The sequence below is a fragment of the Rosa chinensis genome, chromosome 6 (assembly GCF_002994745.2).
Source record: "Rosa chinensis cultivar Old Blush chromosome 6, RchiOBHm-V2, whole genome shotgun sequence".
Taxonomy (NCBI): Eukaryota; Viridiplantae; Streptophyta; class Magnoliopsida; order Rosales; family Rosaceae; genus Rosa; species Rosa chinensis.
Window position 1 is genome coordinate 65029533 of NC_037093.1, and position 16932 is coordinate 65046464.

At 40.2% G+C, this 16932-nt stretch overlaps 1 protein-coding gene and 1 long non-coding RNA gene across 3 annotated transcripts; one reads left to right on the forward strand and one right to left on the reverse strand.

Moving 5' to 3' along the window:
• The first annotated feature begins 8596 nt into the window (after positions 1–8596).
• LOC121049918 lies at positions 8597–10291 on the forward strand. The gene is made up of 2 exons (XR_005801644.1): positions 8597–9901; positions 10111–10291. It is a non-coding gene; the product is annotated as an uncharacterized LOC121049918 (long non-coding RNA).
• A 390-nt stretch (positions 10292–10681) lies between these two features.
• LOC112172177 (ultraviolet-B receptor UVR8) lies at positions 10682–13715 on the reverse strand. Of its 2 annotated transcripts, none has more exons than XM_024309417.2 (5): positions 13517–13715; positions 13273–13434; positions 12497–12532; positions 12301–12401; positions 10682–12205 (listed from the first exon to the last, which is right to left on the reverse strand). In XM_024309417.2, exons 1-5 carry the CDS (start codon positions 13620–13622, stop codon positions 10913–10915), a joined length of 1698 nt encoding a protein of 565 aa, XP_024165185.1. In that variant the 5' UTR covers positions 13623–13715; the 3' UTR covers positions 10682–10912. The 2 variants fall into 2 exon arrangements, with proteins under 2 accessions (XP_024165185.1, XP_024165186.1); XM_024309418.1 differs by lacking the exon at positions 13517–13715 and adding an exon at positions 12772–13021 and having other exon boundaries at positions 13273–13414.
• Positions 13716–16932: the final 3217 nt, after the last annotated feature.

The following is a 16932-nucleotide window of genomic DNA, read 5'->3' on the forward strand; positions in this document are numbered from 1 at the left end:
TTATAGGGGTTTAGGGTTTAGGTGCGATAATGGGAATATGATTGTAAGGTTTTGGGATGATTGTGATCAGATTATTTTGTTTTTTTGTTTCAGTTTTTAATGTTTCAATAGTGTGTTGACCAGTGTATAATAATTCACCTGATGAACATGCTAAAAGTTTGATTTGGCAACTCAAAATTGTATGTGTAATTTTTTTTTGTCAAGTGGATGGATAGTGTTTACTTAATGTGAATGTGGTTGGGTTTTGGTCTGATAATGTGAATGTGATGATGGGAATGTGAATAATGCGATTATAGGGGTTTAGGGTTTAGGTGCGATAATGGGTATGTGAATATAGCTCTGATTGTGATAAAATGTCAAATCTGATTGGGTTTAGGGTTTAGGTTGGATAATGGGAATGTGAATAGCTCTGATTGTGATAAAATGTCAAATCTGATTGTGATTGTGATTGTGAATTGGATTATAGCGCTGATTTCGAATGAAATTTTTCAGCACATCATTGGAAGTGGAATTCAAGGTGTTGTGGCTCTGGTTGCTGGTGCCACAGACCCCAACCCCGCTGTGGCTGAGCAGGCGCCGCCGGCCCTGTCTGTTGCTGAGCAGGCCCCTCCGACCCTGGCTGTTGCTGAGCAAGCCCCTCCGGCCCTGGCTGTTGCTGAGCAGGCCCCTCCGGCCCTGTCTGTGGCTGAGCAGGCCCCGGCTGTGGCGGTGCAGGCTCCTCCAGAGGAATTCTCGATTGCTCGTGCCGAAGCAATCTCCCGAATCAATATAAGGGTGAGTTTCATAAATTTTTTAGCTTTAAAAAAAAAAAATTATAATAACACGGATGTACATATCAGCTGTGTAGAGAGAGGGCTTTAGCCTATGGAAGTCTAATATCTGCAGCTAATCAGGAACGAGGAGGAAGTCAGTATCGCATATCTCATCCTCTAGAATAAAACAAGATTTGCATCTTCAACCTCCTCGTTCCTGATTAGCTGCAGATATTGACTTCCATAGGCTAAAGCCCTCTCTCTACACAGCTGATATGTACATCCGTGTTATTATAATTTTTTTTTTAAAAGCTAAAAAAATTTATGAAACTCACCCTTATATCTGCAGCTAATCAGATCGACAGATCCTTGAGTTTTTCTGTAAATTTCTTGACTGGAAGATGGGCTTGCTGATATATTATTTGGTTATAGTTACATAAGCTAGACACTTATGTTCGTAATTTGGCCCATCCAGAACTTGAGTTGGTTAATTTTGGATTCAGCTATCTAGGTGGCTAAAGCATAGCTTATGATATGGTCAATTGGTCTATTATTAGTCGTTTCATATTTGTTTTACTCAAAACTGGACGTCCTAAAATCATAGCATAGAGTTCTGATGCTGCTTTCCGCTTCCAGTCATTGTTGGGCACACTGGGTAGACTTGCTTGTGGTTTTATTTTTTATAGGGGATCGGTTACAAAAATATTTACCATAGCAATTGTATAAATAATATTGAAATTGAAGTCACATGGCCGAGCTTGACGAATGCACATGCGCCCTAGTTTATCACTAGCATACATGCCCGCGAGTTGCTGCGGGTTTTGGAACGAATTGTGCGAGTTTTAAAAGATAGGAAATTTAGTTCAAATATATAAAACAACTGCTATTAAAACAGCTTCTCAAAAATACATCTATTTATACTCTATATCAGGAGTTAATATTACCATTAATATAGATATTAACAGCATCTCAAAAATACATCGATTTATACTCCATATTAGAAGCTAACATTACCGTTAATATAGATGTTCTGATAATGTTCAAATGTATATTACAAATACACTTGTAGATTGGTGGTGGAGCCAAGAATGGAAAAGGAACATAGTTTTTGTGTTTCTGGTTTTGTCTCTGGTGCCGCCATGTAGGAGATCTTCAGCTAATATGGAACATTTGCTTTTCAGATTGTTAGTTTTTATACGAATCTTTATGGCGTTTGACACTTTTCAATTCAGAATTTGAAGTTAAGACTCAAATGCTGTTTATCTTTGGAACGGGTGCATCTATTTTGATTCAACTATTTGTTAGCCTTACTGGATCTAAACCATATCTTGTTTCTGGTTTATTTGCTGATTGTCTAGGTTTTTTTTTTTTTTTTTTTTTTTTTTTTCCGGTTCTTTTTCTTTTTTGGAGACTGTTAGAATGCAATAGAATAATTTTTCCATTGATGGGATTAATTTTTTTTTTTTTTGGCGAACGTCAGAAGCATCTGACAGTTTCTTAAACATAGTATACATTGTATATAGTAGAACTGAGACGCTCTTTTACCATCTCCTGAATCCTTCTCTTCAACAGGTTTTCTTTAAAAAGCACAAGATCACTTCTCCTAAAAACACGATGTGATTGTGAGAAATCAGTCAATATCGAACAAAAGAAAAGTAAAGGGTCATTCAATCAGGGGCGGATCCATTCACAGACTAGAACGGGCTTGAGCCCGTCCGAGATTTTCTTCAAAAAAAAATTAGATATATGTTTTTTATTTTTGTTTTTTTAATTGGGGTTTGTCCAGACGTCGCCCAGTCTCGCTGCAAAACCTCGGTCACATCGAGACATCGAGACATCGCCCGCTCTCTCCCGCGATGGACTCTCACTCATCGAGACTAGGCGACGAACATTGCTACTCAGTCACTCTCTCCCGCGACGGACTCTCACTCATCGAGGCTAGGCGACGGACTCTCACTCAGTCACTCTCTCCCACTACGGACTCTCACTCATCGATACTAGGCGACAGACTCTCTCGGTCTTCCTCCTCCTCTCGCCGCCTGCGGCTCAGCCGGCTCTTCAGACTCCACTAGTCCACTCATTGACTACGGATCTACCGATCTACGGCCTATTCGAAGTTTCACCACTAGACTTCGTCGTCTGACTCGTCTCCAACTCTCTATCTCCGACTACACCAGGTACTCTTTCTTTTTCGCTCGCTATCTGATTCTGAATCTAGTTCCTCTTAATCAAACCGATTTGTTATTGATTTGATTCAGCAAAATTGGGGATTTTGTTGAAATTAGGGATTTAGGGCTCTGAAGTCTGAACTGGAAATTGGGGATTGAAGAATGAAGGTTGCAGAATGCAGACTGGAAATGAGGAAATCAGGTAGGCTGTGGGCTGATTCGGGGTTTCTTTGTTTTAATTTGTTGTTCATGTGTGCATCAGTGCATCTATGTATGTGATATTGTGCTGTTGTGGGCTGATTCGGGGTTTCTTTTTTTTAATTTGTTGTTCGTGTGTGCATCGGTGCATCTATGTATGTGATCTTGTGCTGTTGTGCAGGATGGAAGTAAAGTACTTCTGGACAGCATTATTACAGTAGCTACAATCTAATGCTTATTGCTTTCCAAGGTACTTGTTTCTTTTTTTTTTTGTTTAAGAAATCCAGCCCGTCCAAGGTTCCAATCCTGGATCCGCCATTGCATTCAATCTACTTTGAAGCCAAACTAAACGGTTGAAGGGTAAAAAAAGGCAGATATCATTGACAAGAATCCAAAGGAAAAAGGAAACCTAATGGTAATGCTTCCACTTTACAAGAAAAACAAAAGTCAAAAACGATACTAAGGAACTCTTAAGGACTTTTTCACCTTGATAACTGTTTGGAAGCATCTTGGTGCATCTGCACAGCGGCCGTTTCTCCTTTATTAACCTTGAATGGAACTTTGGATCTTCTTTGTTAGGGTCTTCACTTTTCAACTTTTATAGTCGGTTGTGTTTTTACTGTTCTTGCTTGCCTTGGGCTGGCATGAACATTTGTGACTGCTGTTCCTCTTGTTCTCTTTTGGCTTTGATGAACAGTACACAAAAAGATGATACTTTACTGTTTTACAAAAATTATTATCACAAATACCATCACGTTTGGATAAAGAATTTCTACGTAAATTGATGATCCAATTAACATTATCAAGTTGATTTATGTCAATTTTAGGTGACTTGTTCTATAGGTGTAACCGGAGTTGCATCCGTTTTGGATTTGGTGTCCAAAACAAGCATTCATCTTATAACTAAACCAGGAAATGGAAGTATTCATTCATTCATTCCACGTGAAATTCAGACAAAATTTCACACTAAGACGCTACGTACTTCTATCATTCCATACCAAATTTACATCATCTACTACCAATTTATTTACAGTCACATCACTTTTAACCATCACAGTGCAGATCATCGTTCATACTCGTCTTCGTCCTCATCATCTTCCTCCTCCTCCTCGCTAGTACCACCAAGTTCAAGTACTTTTCCTGCTCCTGCTGAATCGAACCCCATCTTGCCCTGCACATCACACAATAAGTTGGCTTCTTCCTCGCGCTCCTCTTCCACTTCAAGAAACATTCCTCATGTATCGGGTTTCTACACGTCCCACAAGTGACCACCTTGTCTTGCTTCCCCATCTCATCCAAACAAATAGGGCAGCAAGTACCCTTTTCAATCACCACTCTTGGCCTCGACGACGAAGAAGACCCCTACTACCACTGCTTCCCCTGAAAATCATACAGCTGATGAAACTATTGCCGCATGTTTCTCCACCCCAAGATTCAGGCAGCGTGTCACGCCCCAGCATGTGCTCCACTCCCAATGCGAGAATGAGCCCTCCCTAAAAGACTTATCATGGGCTGAAAGACCCAACACTTGGATATACGCAAACAGCAAATGCTTGCATGGTGTTACAGGGTTGGGGCAGCTGCATTTAGGGTAACTTGTTATGATGGCAGTGTACACAATGCCAGTGACGCCCAAGATGAAGAAGGTGGCACTGGAGCGGTGCATGAGGCAAATGTGATGGTTAAGGGCTCGCTCCACACGCTCATTGAAGGGCTTGTAGCTGCTGGACCGCAGTATTGTTGAATTGGGGGAATTAGGAAGCTGTGGTAGATGAGGGTTGGAACCAAATTAGGCAAAGTGTTTTTGATGTACGTAGGATTTGTAGGTAAAAATGTGGTTGGATTCTTTGTGTGAATTTGAAGAATACGTGAGGAATAGCGGGAGCGTATAGGAACTTGGTAAAGTTGGAGTGTTCTATTCTCGGAGGCAAATCGTTGAACACGTTATGGAGCCCAAAGATAAAAATCAAGTTTTTCATTGAATTATTCAATCTCTTCCTCTTGCTGGTGAATTAAACATCACCTGTATGGATTTTGTATGAAAATTGTTGGGCTCTCTCAATATGTTACTGATCTTTATAGGAAATTATTAGAAAGAAAAAACTATCTAGATTGAAGCCCAAAAGGCCCAAAGGAAAAACACCAGCCCCAAGCCCAGTAGTAGTCTGACCTAAGCCCCGGTCGCACCTCCATGCACAGAGCCTCCGAGATATCCATGATTGCCCGTAGTTGTTACGGTACAAAGGTTGCCGCCGCCGCCACCACTAGAGCCAACGACGAACCCGTGCAACGATCTAAACCCATCTGAAGTGAATCCTTTCGCACTGACCACCAACACACTCTTTGATGTCGACACTGACCCTCCCCCGTCCCATGAACCCAATTTTGACATGCCTCCATGAATCTGGACCTCACCTGCTTCAACAGCCAGGGAACCCAGCCCGTCAACCACTCCTATCAGCCTTGTTAGTGCTCACCTTGCAGCCACGAGCTCTAGATAACCACCACCCATTCGGCACTGCTTATTAATATGTTTTTGAATATTATATACTATTTATTTCATGTATTTATGTACTATTTCATCAATGATTAATATCTTTTGAGATATATCTTTTATTCATTTCATCAACTATTACTCTATATATTTGGTGGGTCTTTAAGAATGTGTAGAAAAAATATTATATGATGCATTTAGCGAGGTTTTTAGTAATATATATTATTTAATTAAAAATTTTAATTTATTTGAGATTTTAGTGTAGCTCGTAAGTGGCGGAACCACATGGAAGGCTGTCTGGGCTGCAGCCTAGACAGAATTTTAGTCCAAAAACTCTCAAGTATATGTATATTTTCCCTTCAATCCATACTAGCCCCCAAAAAAAAAATTATATGCAGCTACTTGACTAACTCGAGCCCTCTAGTCCTTGGGTCCTCGTCTCCTTGATGGCAGTGCGACACCAGTTGGAGACGAGCTCGATGATCTGGTCATCTTTGATCAATGGACTCCCCAATGACTGCCTTGACCTTCTGCTAGACATGACCGATAAGAATATCTATTCATGCTGCATATATTTGCTCAGTACCAATCTAGCTTTTGTCAAAGCTTATGAAATTGCTAGAGTATATTATATAGTAGTGGTAGTAGTAGTGGGCTAGTGGAGGAGGAGAAAAACCTAGCTAAAAGAAGAAAGTGGGGGAGAAGCAATTTATGAGATAGAAGAGGACGAGGAAGAAAGAGCTATAGCAGAAGCAGGAGGAGTAGGAGTGGGCGAGTAGCGGTGGTAGTTTATCTTAGAAAATTGTAAGATGGAGTGATATATAAATATATATATATATATATATATATGATAATCATTGGGAAGTGGGGCGACAGTGATATAGATATATATATATATATATATATATATATATATATATATGATAATCAATTGTAAGATGTTGTGTTGTGTGTGTGTTCCCAAGTTGAGGTTTGATTTCCAGTGGGCTTGGAGAAATGTGTTTGTAATTGAGCCAACAATGGGTGGGGGACTCGCTGTACATGTCTCAATATGCATCGCCATGTGATCATCATACGATACTCATTACCCTAAGCTCTCTCTCTACTTACACAACTAATATCAGAATTTTATCCATCAATATATTGCTGATTGCCATGGTAGCCCTCTCCCCTGTCCCTACACGTTTTAGCTTTCAAAACTACTCCTATGTTTCAGGGCAGTTAGTATAAGCTGGAGGGAGACGAATCGGTTAGTTTTTTAGAAGATCCTAACTTGGCATGCTGATTTGGAAAAATCCAATGAATCTACTCTAAGTTTCGATTTGGGAAAATCTCATGAATCTATTCTAAATTTCGATTTGTGCGTTTCGATGGAGGTCAGTGGCTTAATTGCTGGTGATTGCAGGCTTGCCGATAGCATTGATAATGATTATGTGATTGCTGAGTTTGAAGTGAGTGGGTATCAGAGGGCACGATTTAGATAGTTTATTGTTGTTTTACAATAAATGTATATTGTAGTTATAATTTACGGAGTTTGATATGTCCCTTCCGTTGTATGTTTTGATTGAAAATAATAAAGGTCTAAGGATGATGAGCCTCCCACTGGGTTTCAAACCTAAAAAAAAAAAAGTGTACTTCTAATTAGCCTAGACGACTTTTGTATCCTGGATCCGCCACTGAGCTCGTTTAATCTTCAAGTCCTGCACAATCACGTTCATTTTTTAAAGTAAATATTTAAGAAAAAAGAAAGAAGGTAAAAAATAAATCCTTTTCCTAATAGTAATATATATTATGGTAAAGGGTAGTTTCCTACCGCTGGTCGATTTAGGGTTAAACTAGACTCCTGTATAAACACCCCACCGCCGCCCCGCTGAGGAACATAGAAAAGCAGTAGTCCCCAGTCGGTTCATTATTGAAGCAAGCATGACCACCATATTTGAGAGACGTGAATTTACCAACGCCGTTTATCAAAGGTATGAAAACAGAACCTACCGAAGCAAATCCTGCGTGGACGTACTTCCGATCAAATTCTACCTGTGGAAGGCATATTCAGACCATAACCCAGATATGCAAGTTTTTGACGCTAGACCTCCAATTTTTTCATCTACAAAAGTTCTCAAGTTGCGGTTCTCAAGGGAGAGGGCAAGTGGAAATGCAAAGACAACGATGGGAGAGACTTGCTAGGTATCAAAGGGTCATAGCTGGGTCTCCCAGGGAAGCAAGCATGGAACCAGGGGTGGGCTAAGGTGTGCTGTAGCCCACCCCCACTTTTTGATTAAAAAAAATTAATATATATGTATTATTAGCAGCACCCCTAAAAAAAGAAGTTATATATACATCATCAAATGAAAAGTTGACAAATAGCGTCCATTTTTTTGATTTCTCTGTTGTAAACTTCTCTCTGCTTAGTCACTTTCTGCTCTAAACCTCAGTCGCTCTCTTCTCTTTATTGTCATGAACTCTACAACTCCACAAGGAGCACCAAAGCACCCAATAACCTTATTGATTTAGCAATCCCTAGGTATTAGAGTTTAAATTTTGTTCCAATAGAAATTTTTTTGAGACATTAGGATTAAAATTTAGGTTATAAATTGAGGATTTCAAGATTTATTTTCAGTACTTCATTTTTCTTATTGTAATTGTTAGCAAGTAGCCAAAAATATCGAGTTTATTTTATTGACGCCCAATTGTCCAAAATAGTGGCGAATTTGTTTAAAAAGTTGACTGTTGAGAGTTGAGCAATTGTTTAGACGTGTTTTGACAAATGTTATGCAATTGAAATATTCCATCAAACCAAAGTAGACTCTGCCAAATTTTTTAGAAAAAAAAAAAAAAAAAAAATTCTTGACTGCATAAGGTAAATTTAGCCCACTCCAATTTTAATTTCTGGTTCCGTCCCTGCAGGGAAGCAAACAAGTTACAGAACAAGTTGGGTAGGTACCTTACCACAACTATGGGAATTCACGAAGATGAGCAACCGTTTATTATTGTAAAAATATTGGAAATGCTCCGAAAAGCCGTCCCCGATAAAATTATTGAAGTGCACATGCTGGAAATGACATTTACAAGTACGAATTGGTCCTTTCTGTGGGGCTTCAACGAGGACGGGGACGATATATACTACAGGGCTAAGCTGGTTCCTGCTCCGAATCATTCATCGAGTCTCTGGAGGAAGTGAGACTACTTGATGATGATAATCTGGAATTGCTTGGATTGGAGTGTCCTATTTGTATGCAGGTGTTTGCAGAGAAAAAAGATACCAGCATTACTCGGTTGCCATGCTCACACTATTATCATCGACATTGCATTGTCCAGTGGCTCCAGATCAATCATGTCTGTCCCACTTGTCGACACCCTAATGCTCCGAGTTAAGTTGAGTTGATGCCCCAGGCCATCAAGGGAAGGAATCTAGCTACTACCTTGATATTGAATTTATTTCTATGTTTTTGCTGCCTTGATCATCCATCTTTTGTATAATGAAAAATCCAATGTTAGAACAAATTTCAAACTGTTGCTCAGTTTCTACATATTACATTACATGTATGCTGTTTAATCTCCCCATATACAGTTAATTCTTATGTTTGCTACTGGGATGTATTTGAAACTGCTTGTCACCATAGCTATGGCGCCATTTTTTTGAGTTTTTTAAATTCGAAAGCCCACCCTTTTATTTTATGGTGTTTCTGGCATTGTCGTCGTAGTTTGGATTCAGCATGCTAAATGATGGTTCATAGTCTTGTTAGGAGTGCTAGGAATTTGACTAGGATTGCAACGCAGCTTGGCTTACACCTTGAGTGATTTAGGTATAGCATTTTAGCAAGTCATATCTCTAGCATGGGCTGCATGGCTGTGGGCTCTATGCATCTCTGCATTCGCTTGATAGCTATACATTGCTTTGGCATGTTTGTAAATTCTTTTGTATCTAGCACCAAGCTAATATTTTATAGGGCGTTCACCTTTTGTGGTCATAGCTTAGAGGCTTGCCTGGGTAATTTCACTTGGGACATCTCTCTGTACATTATTGCTGTGATTTTTCTTGTAGCTTGATTTTGGCATAGCTTAAGATATACAAGCTTGTGATCTCTATAAGATTGATTTTCTTGCTTGGCTTGTATGAATATTTTGGGCACAAGCTTGTGGGTTTATAGAACTCATTTTAGTTTTGTATTTAACGATTCTTCTCTCTTGTAGCCTTTCTTATTGCTTCTAAGAGAGTGGTATCTCCATATGACTAAGAACGAATCTTCTGTTTCGCACAATGAATCGACATCCCTGGAACATCCAGACAGGTAAGCATATTGATTCCTTCTTCTTGGATTGGCTGACTGGTTTGCTTTATTGTTGTGACTTGATAGGGGGCAGCTAGGAATAAGTCATTGAGGCTGGTGTACAGATCCTTTCAGGCCATATGTAATCAAAATTTAGTTAAGGATTGTCTAAGGAGAAGGTCATGTGATATGCTTGCAATAGAAAATAATGAACTTTGAAATGCTGGCAGGTTAGGACCAAAATGTGTTGGAATGGACTGGGTAGCAATGGTTAGGGTAAATTGGAAGGGATCCAACAACCTAGATGTGAGCTAATTATTAAGAGATGGCCGGTGAAGCAATTTGTGGCCACGATGACAGATGTGTATGTGTTCTGTCCATATAAATAAAGAAAAATGCAGATTTTGCTTAGCTTGATGGGTTTGGTAATGCTAGTCATCGTTTGGTTGATGAGGCTTGCATGTATCTTGATAATAAATTGTTGAAGCATGAATCTGTATATATCTTGGCATGTAGCGTAGGCAGGAACGAATTTGTATAGAAAATTATATTTGGTTATAACTGATTGATGATTACAGTTATTTTCTTGCTACATATATGTAACTTTTCTTGGAAATCTGCTTGGCCTGGATTTGATTTGGTTTGTGTAGCTTAGACTTCCTTGATTAACAAAATTTTCTTTGCTCGGCTCGACCTTGTTTGATTTGATCTGTTCACAGCCATGCTTGGTTGAGATTTGAGCTTGTGTTTGCCCCATTGCTTACGATGATGCATTTAGAATCAAATGGACTGCACAATCAGTAGGGCAAAAACAAATTTTTTTTTTCTAGTAGTTTAAAAGAAATTTCTCGTATCTATACGAAGCAACACTGAGTTTGAAATATGAACTACCATTTTGAAAAGTGGTATGAAAGAACAGTTGAGTGGGCAGTGTCAGAAATTTCTCGTATCTGAACCAATAGAGACATCTCCATTCGAATTGTGCATATGTACAATATCAATACAATGATATTATATACACACATGCATTACCTATACTTTGTTTATAGTAGAACTGAGACACTCTTTAACTAGCTCCTGAATCCTTTTCTTCAACAGCTTTTCTTTAACACCTTCAAGCATTTTTTGATAGAACTTTTCCAACCTTACGAGCTTCGCAGGATCTGCTGACTCTAGCATTCTGTCCCATTCCTTTCCAATGTCATGAATACCTGAGTTCTGCAAGGAGATCGGAATATCCTGCTCTTCCAAGGGTTTTCCAAATATTGAACCATGAAGTATGCCAGCATATCGTTCCATCACTGCGAGTTTTGATTGAAGAATTTTCGTTTCTTCAATTGCTGAAGACAAGGCTTTTTCTGTTTTGGTGACTCCTTTAGAATTCTCTTCCGCAATTCTGTCTCCCTCCCCAACAGCATTTAGTTCTTCTTGCTTGAAATCCTCTGTAAGTGGAGGCCACAACACAACAGTGGGAGAAAAACAGTCGATTGTCTTGCCATTTCCGAGAACCCCACTTCTTCCTCTCCCCCAAGACCAAAGCTTATATCCATCATTTGCTACAAGAACAGTATGGGCAGCACCACATACAACTTGGACCGGCTCCTGAAATTTAGACCCATTGGATCCGTTACACAGAATCTGTAAGGGAGAAATGGCATCCCCTGCATCTGTCCCAGTAAAACTAGCATCTGGGCATAGACCGAGACCCTTCTCCATCCCCCATGACCACACATCTCCTGCAGATGAAACAATACTAGTGTGGAATAAGCCACAGTCAACAGAGATCAGATACACATATTGTGGCAATTCTTTCACAGTTTCAGGAGATGAGGCACTTTGGGTGGTTCCATGCCCAAGTTGCCCATTCTCTCCAAGGCCAAACGTCCAGCACATGCTTTCTAATGTCTCACTTGGTCTTTTCTTGTGGGTAAGCAAAGCCGTGTGAAAAGCCCCACATGCTACTTCATAAACCGCAAATATGGAGTCCTCGTTAAAATCTTCTACTATTTCAGGACGATTCCGGTTCTCTTTATCCCCGAGGCCTAACTGCCCGTGATTGTTACTACCCCAAGAGAAGCATATAAGATCTTCACCTTTATACGTTTCTCCAGCCGTGACTAGGGCTACCACATGCTCATTTCCGCATGCTACCTTCACAACCGTGTGGCCATGGAAATCCCACACTGGGGTTGGAGTGAAACTGCTCACAAGAGAGAAACCACCTTCACTGCTGCTGCTTTCTAGTGGACAATTGCCCCACATCCAAAGGGTACCGAGATTATCTATTGCTAGCGACATCATTCCTCCAGCCTTAACAGAACAAACCTGATGTAGACATAAGTGGCAACAAAAAGACAGCATCTATCAGGCTCTTATCTTACTTAGTTCAAGTTGGCAGCGATAATACAATTCTGCCATACCTGTAGTGGCACTTCACTCCTCGTTCCAGAGCCCAACTCAAGGAATCGCTCTAGCAAGCAGGGTACTAGAGAGTTTTCTCCATTTACACCAAGTTGGCCATCCGTTCAACAGTAAAGGAATTACACAATGTAAACAAGGGGAAAAAAAAGAGCTTATGATGCAACTTCCAGAACTAAATCCTGTTATGAAGGATACAGATGTTGTAACCCCAACACCAAATGGACCCATCATCTGCAACAACAAAAGGACAGTTAGAGCACATGAGATCATGTACACCGTTGAATTATTTCATTGCGCTGTCAGTTCAAAAGTAGATAGGCTAAAACGGTAAAACCCTTCACAGACATATATTGTTGAGTTCTGATATCTAGAGGATTTGATGGTTATCTATAATCCTTAACGGTGTCAATTTAAACCAGTGATTGCATTTACAGTAAGCACAATACACAAAGGCAAATCACAACACTTACAAGTAATAATGTAGATGATCTCTATCCACAGGTCATGCAAAGAAGTATAGTAGGCTTGAACCTGATAATCTATAACTTCATTCCTAGGCTCTATAGTTGAATAACTTTCCATGCCATCTAAGCCCAGTAAAAACTTCAGACAGGCAAACTAGCCTGATTTGTGGATGCAAATAGGAGAAAGCTATAAACTTTAACCATCCAGCGGATTCTTCAATAACAGTAGAACAAGAAGAAGCCTCTTTCTTGTTGTCTGGGGATAGATTGGAAATGGTTGAGATAAGTGAGGAAGAACCACATATACAATAAGCCTTATCTTATGCAACACCAATATATCATCATCTACTAATCTCAATGTATGCCACAAACATCTGCTAAAAATTTCAAGAATCAAAGACTCAATAAACTCATAACAAAAATCATCAAAACAGGTAGTAAAGCCTATTCCAGCAATCACCATAGCTAAAAGATTGATGCTTGTCACTACTCAAAACTAAAACTGACCAGCCAGAGCAAGACTATGGTAAGCACCAGCAGCCACTCCCACAAATTTGAGCCCCTTTTCTGGTTTAAATTTGACCCGAACCGGACAGAGCTCGTCGGATTCCGAACCAGTTCCGAGCCGCCCAAACATGCCTCTCCCCCATGAATACACATACCCATCACCTGAAAATCAACCCCACAATCATTCAAACTCATAATTCATGAAATTCTGTCATCATGCTCTCTATGTTCTAGTCTCTCCTACCTGTGAGCGCCAGAGTGTGAGCTTCTCCGGCAGCCACCGCCACCACTTTACGAGCCAAGTTGCCGCCACTGGAGGGAGACAAGCTGACATCATCGCTCTCCTCCATTGAGAAATGCAGAGCTCTATAGTCTATACTGAAACTGTTTCCGCTCACCTGGTGTTTGACGCTACCAATGAGAGACCAAGAGGTCTATATGCTCTGGAAAAATGTAGTCACTCGTATATATACTACTCTGGGAGCAATTAATTAATTAATTTTTTTTTTGTTGTACCTTAATAAAAAATTGTGATATTTAGGCCAAATTTTGGCAAACCATCATGAATCTATGACTAATCGCACCGCATGGTTCTTGTTAATTACGTCTTTAATTTGGCTGATTAAGAATGATATGGATATGTACCTGATAATGCTAAAGAATGTGTCATTTTCAACTGGACACTAATCTGGTTGTAAAGTCGTCATTGGCACATGTACGTTGAACTGGACTTGATCAGAAGCCAAGGGACCATGTCGTTGAGAAGTTTATCTTATCTAATTCTGTTCTTCGTCAAATACAAATCATTCACATTGTGACTCAACGCGGAAAACCCTCGTACGTATCGTTAATCTGCTCCTCATGCAATGAGAATTACGAAGCAGGTGCATTCATTTCCGTCAAGTCGGTGCTAATTTACATCACACACAGGTCTATTTACAGTTACGTACTGATCATCTCGATCCTTCATATCCTTGATGTGATGTTGTACCAAAAAAAGCTTCGTCACATTAGATCACCTTGTCCTAGTGTGCGCACTTCCATCACTTCATTGATAATATATATATATATATAAACACACACACATACACACACAGCCCGGATCACAGACGGACGTCCGCACTATCGCTAAAGTGCGGACGTAGACGCAGCAGTCGCTTTCAGGCTGCGACGGCGGCGCGGGGCTTGCCGGACGGATGCCGGACGCATCCAGATGGCTTCTGGGCAGCGATCGAGGTCGGAGGAGGTCGGGGTTGCAGGTTTCTGGGCAGCGACCTCACCTGCAACTGCAGGTTCTGGACAGAGCTGCAAACCACTCGCCGGTGACTCCACCCGACGGCAGACTGGCTTCACAGACCCCTGGCCTCCGTCTGGCAAGCACACCGCACCATCGATGCTTGATCGAGGCCGGAGGAGGAACGTCCGCACTTTTTCTGGGTTGCGTACGTTCGCTCTCGAACAGCTCTATATATATATATTTACCGTTTTGTAGGACTCTATACCGAAAGTGTTTCTGCTTATCTGCTCTGGAAAACATAATGTCACTAATGGATATGGCTCCTCTAAAGTTATTTTTGGTGAAGTTTTGTGAAGTTCGTAAAATCTCAATCGTCCATGTAATCGCATGATCCTTATTAAGTAACATAAGTTAAAATTTTCTTTTGGTCAATTCCTAATATTCCGTTTGCCTATCTTCCCCTCTTCTTCATCTTCTTCCTTCTATACATCTTCTCCCTTTTGTCCGTCTTTTTTTTGTTTTGTTCATCACCTCAAATTCACCATTAGCCTTTATCTTCCCCTTCTCAGTTTATGATTACCTTTACCTAATAGTTCCCATGGCCAAATTGATACAAAACAGATGAAACTGTCAAATGAAAACATTAAATTAAAAGCCTATCAGGAGGGTGTTTTCTTCCCCTCATGAAACGTGGATCACAATCGAGACAAATCTGGGATCAAAGCATTCTCCCATATTCCATATGCATATAATTTAAGAGCATCAAACTTGGATTAGATCGATCATCAAACTTGGTCGGTGAGCTGTGACCTGTTGGTAAATTATAATTCCAACATTGTAAAGGTCATGAGTTTGATTCTCACTGACATATGTAAAGGTGGGGTGGGCTAAGAGTTTTTTTTTTTTTTTTTTTTTTAAAGAAACTTGGATTAGATCATCAAAGAGAGAAATAGGTTACCTAACACCCCTCGGATCCCAACAATTGACAATAAAACCATTGTTATTCATTGTTTCTGCAGAAGAAAATCCAAGTTCACAAGTTAATTTGGAGATGAATTGAGAAACAAAGAGTTTCTCTTAAGCCAATAACACAGAGTTAATGGCAAAGTTATCCCAATTTTTTGTTTTTGTTTTTTTTTTAATAAATTTGTTTCATTTTTTTTTTTGAAAGAATTTGATTTTATTAGATATTAAAGCCATGAACAAACAAGCCAGAGTCTAACAAAACTTACATAAGAAGATCCGGAATTTAAAACCGGGCGTCCTATCTAAGTCACACCTAAACTTATTAAGGTCTAAAATGGTCGCTCGCTGAACAACAAGCCAACAAAATAAGTAAAAGTAATCTCACTTCCTAAGGCAAAATCAATCATCTAGTCTAATCTGCCAGTACTCAATTGTGGTACACATATTTCTAGTAAATATCTTAGAAAGTCTATAGAAATCACTCCCACTTGAGAAGACTTGAAGTCCAGAATGTCTTGAAATTTTATACCTTAAGCAAGCACTGTCTCTTTCCCCTTAGGGCTAGAGCTAGTACTTGTTTCAGGCTCATCAGCAGCTAACAACCTCGGCATCAGGTTGGTCTTTTTGCTCTTTGCCTTTTCCGAGTCTCCATCTTTCTTTCTTCCTTTCCCTGCTGTTCCATATGGCAGCTTGTTCACACTTCCAACAGGACGTCCTCTCTTTCTCTTAGGTTGATCATTGTTGTTTGAAGGTCCCTCCAATAATCCCATAGTCACTGCATCCAAATTTTTCTTTCCAATAGCAAGACTTAAACGAAATTTTTTTGGAGAGATAATTACCTCATCATTTTCCCTACTACGTCGTTGTCTTGTGATCGGATCTTCATTGAGTCTTGGTTCACTCAATTCTCTGATCTGCACTTGTCTTCGACGTCGACACATAGCCAACACCGAATGAGGAAGGATAGCTTCAGGTATACTATTTGGTATTTGAGCCTTGAAAATCAATGTTTGATTGTTTATCGTCACCCTAGTGCTATTAGGGTTTTCCTGTCCCCGTAACACAGCCAAGGCCGTGGGCTGCTCCACCGTTCCAACAGGTATGTCCCTATCTTCCTCCAGATTCGACCCTGAACAAAGGAGGCCAACATGAGTAACTAGACCGCAGGTGCCGCATCTGCCAAATAGCTTGTCATACTGAAATTGTACCATGAACTGAACTTCATCTTCCACCCTGAAACGCCGACGAAACAAGAGCGGTTTGGCATAGTTGATCTCGACCCTGATGCACAATACTCGAGTCCGAAAGGCCGGGCGATCAAACTCCATGAACTCTCCTAGTGTACTCCCAATCAGGCGCATAATACGTTCAGATCTGAAGGCCGGTGGCACTCCTTGCAGTGTTATCCAATAGGATGATTTCTTTAGTGGTATCTCCCTTGCCGGACTGACGCCATC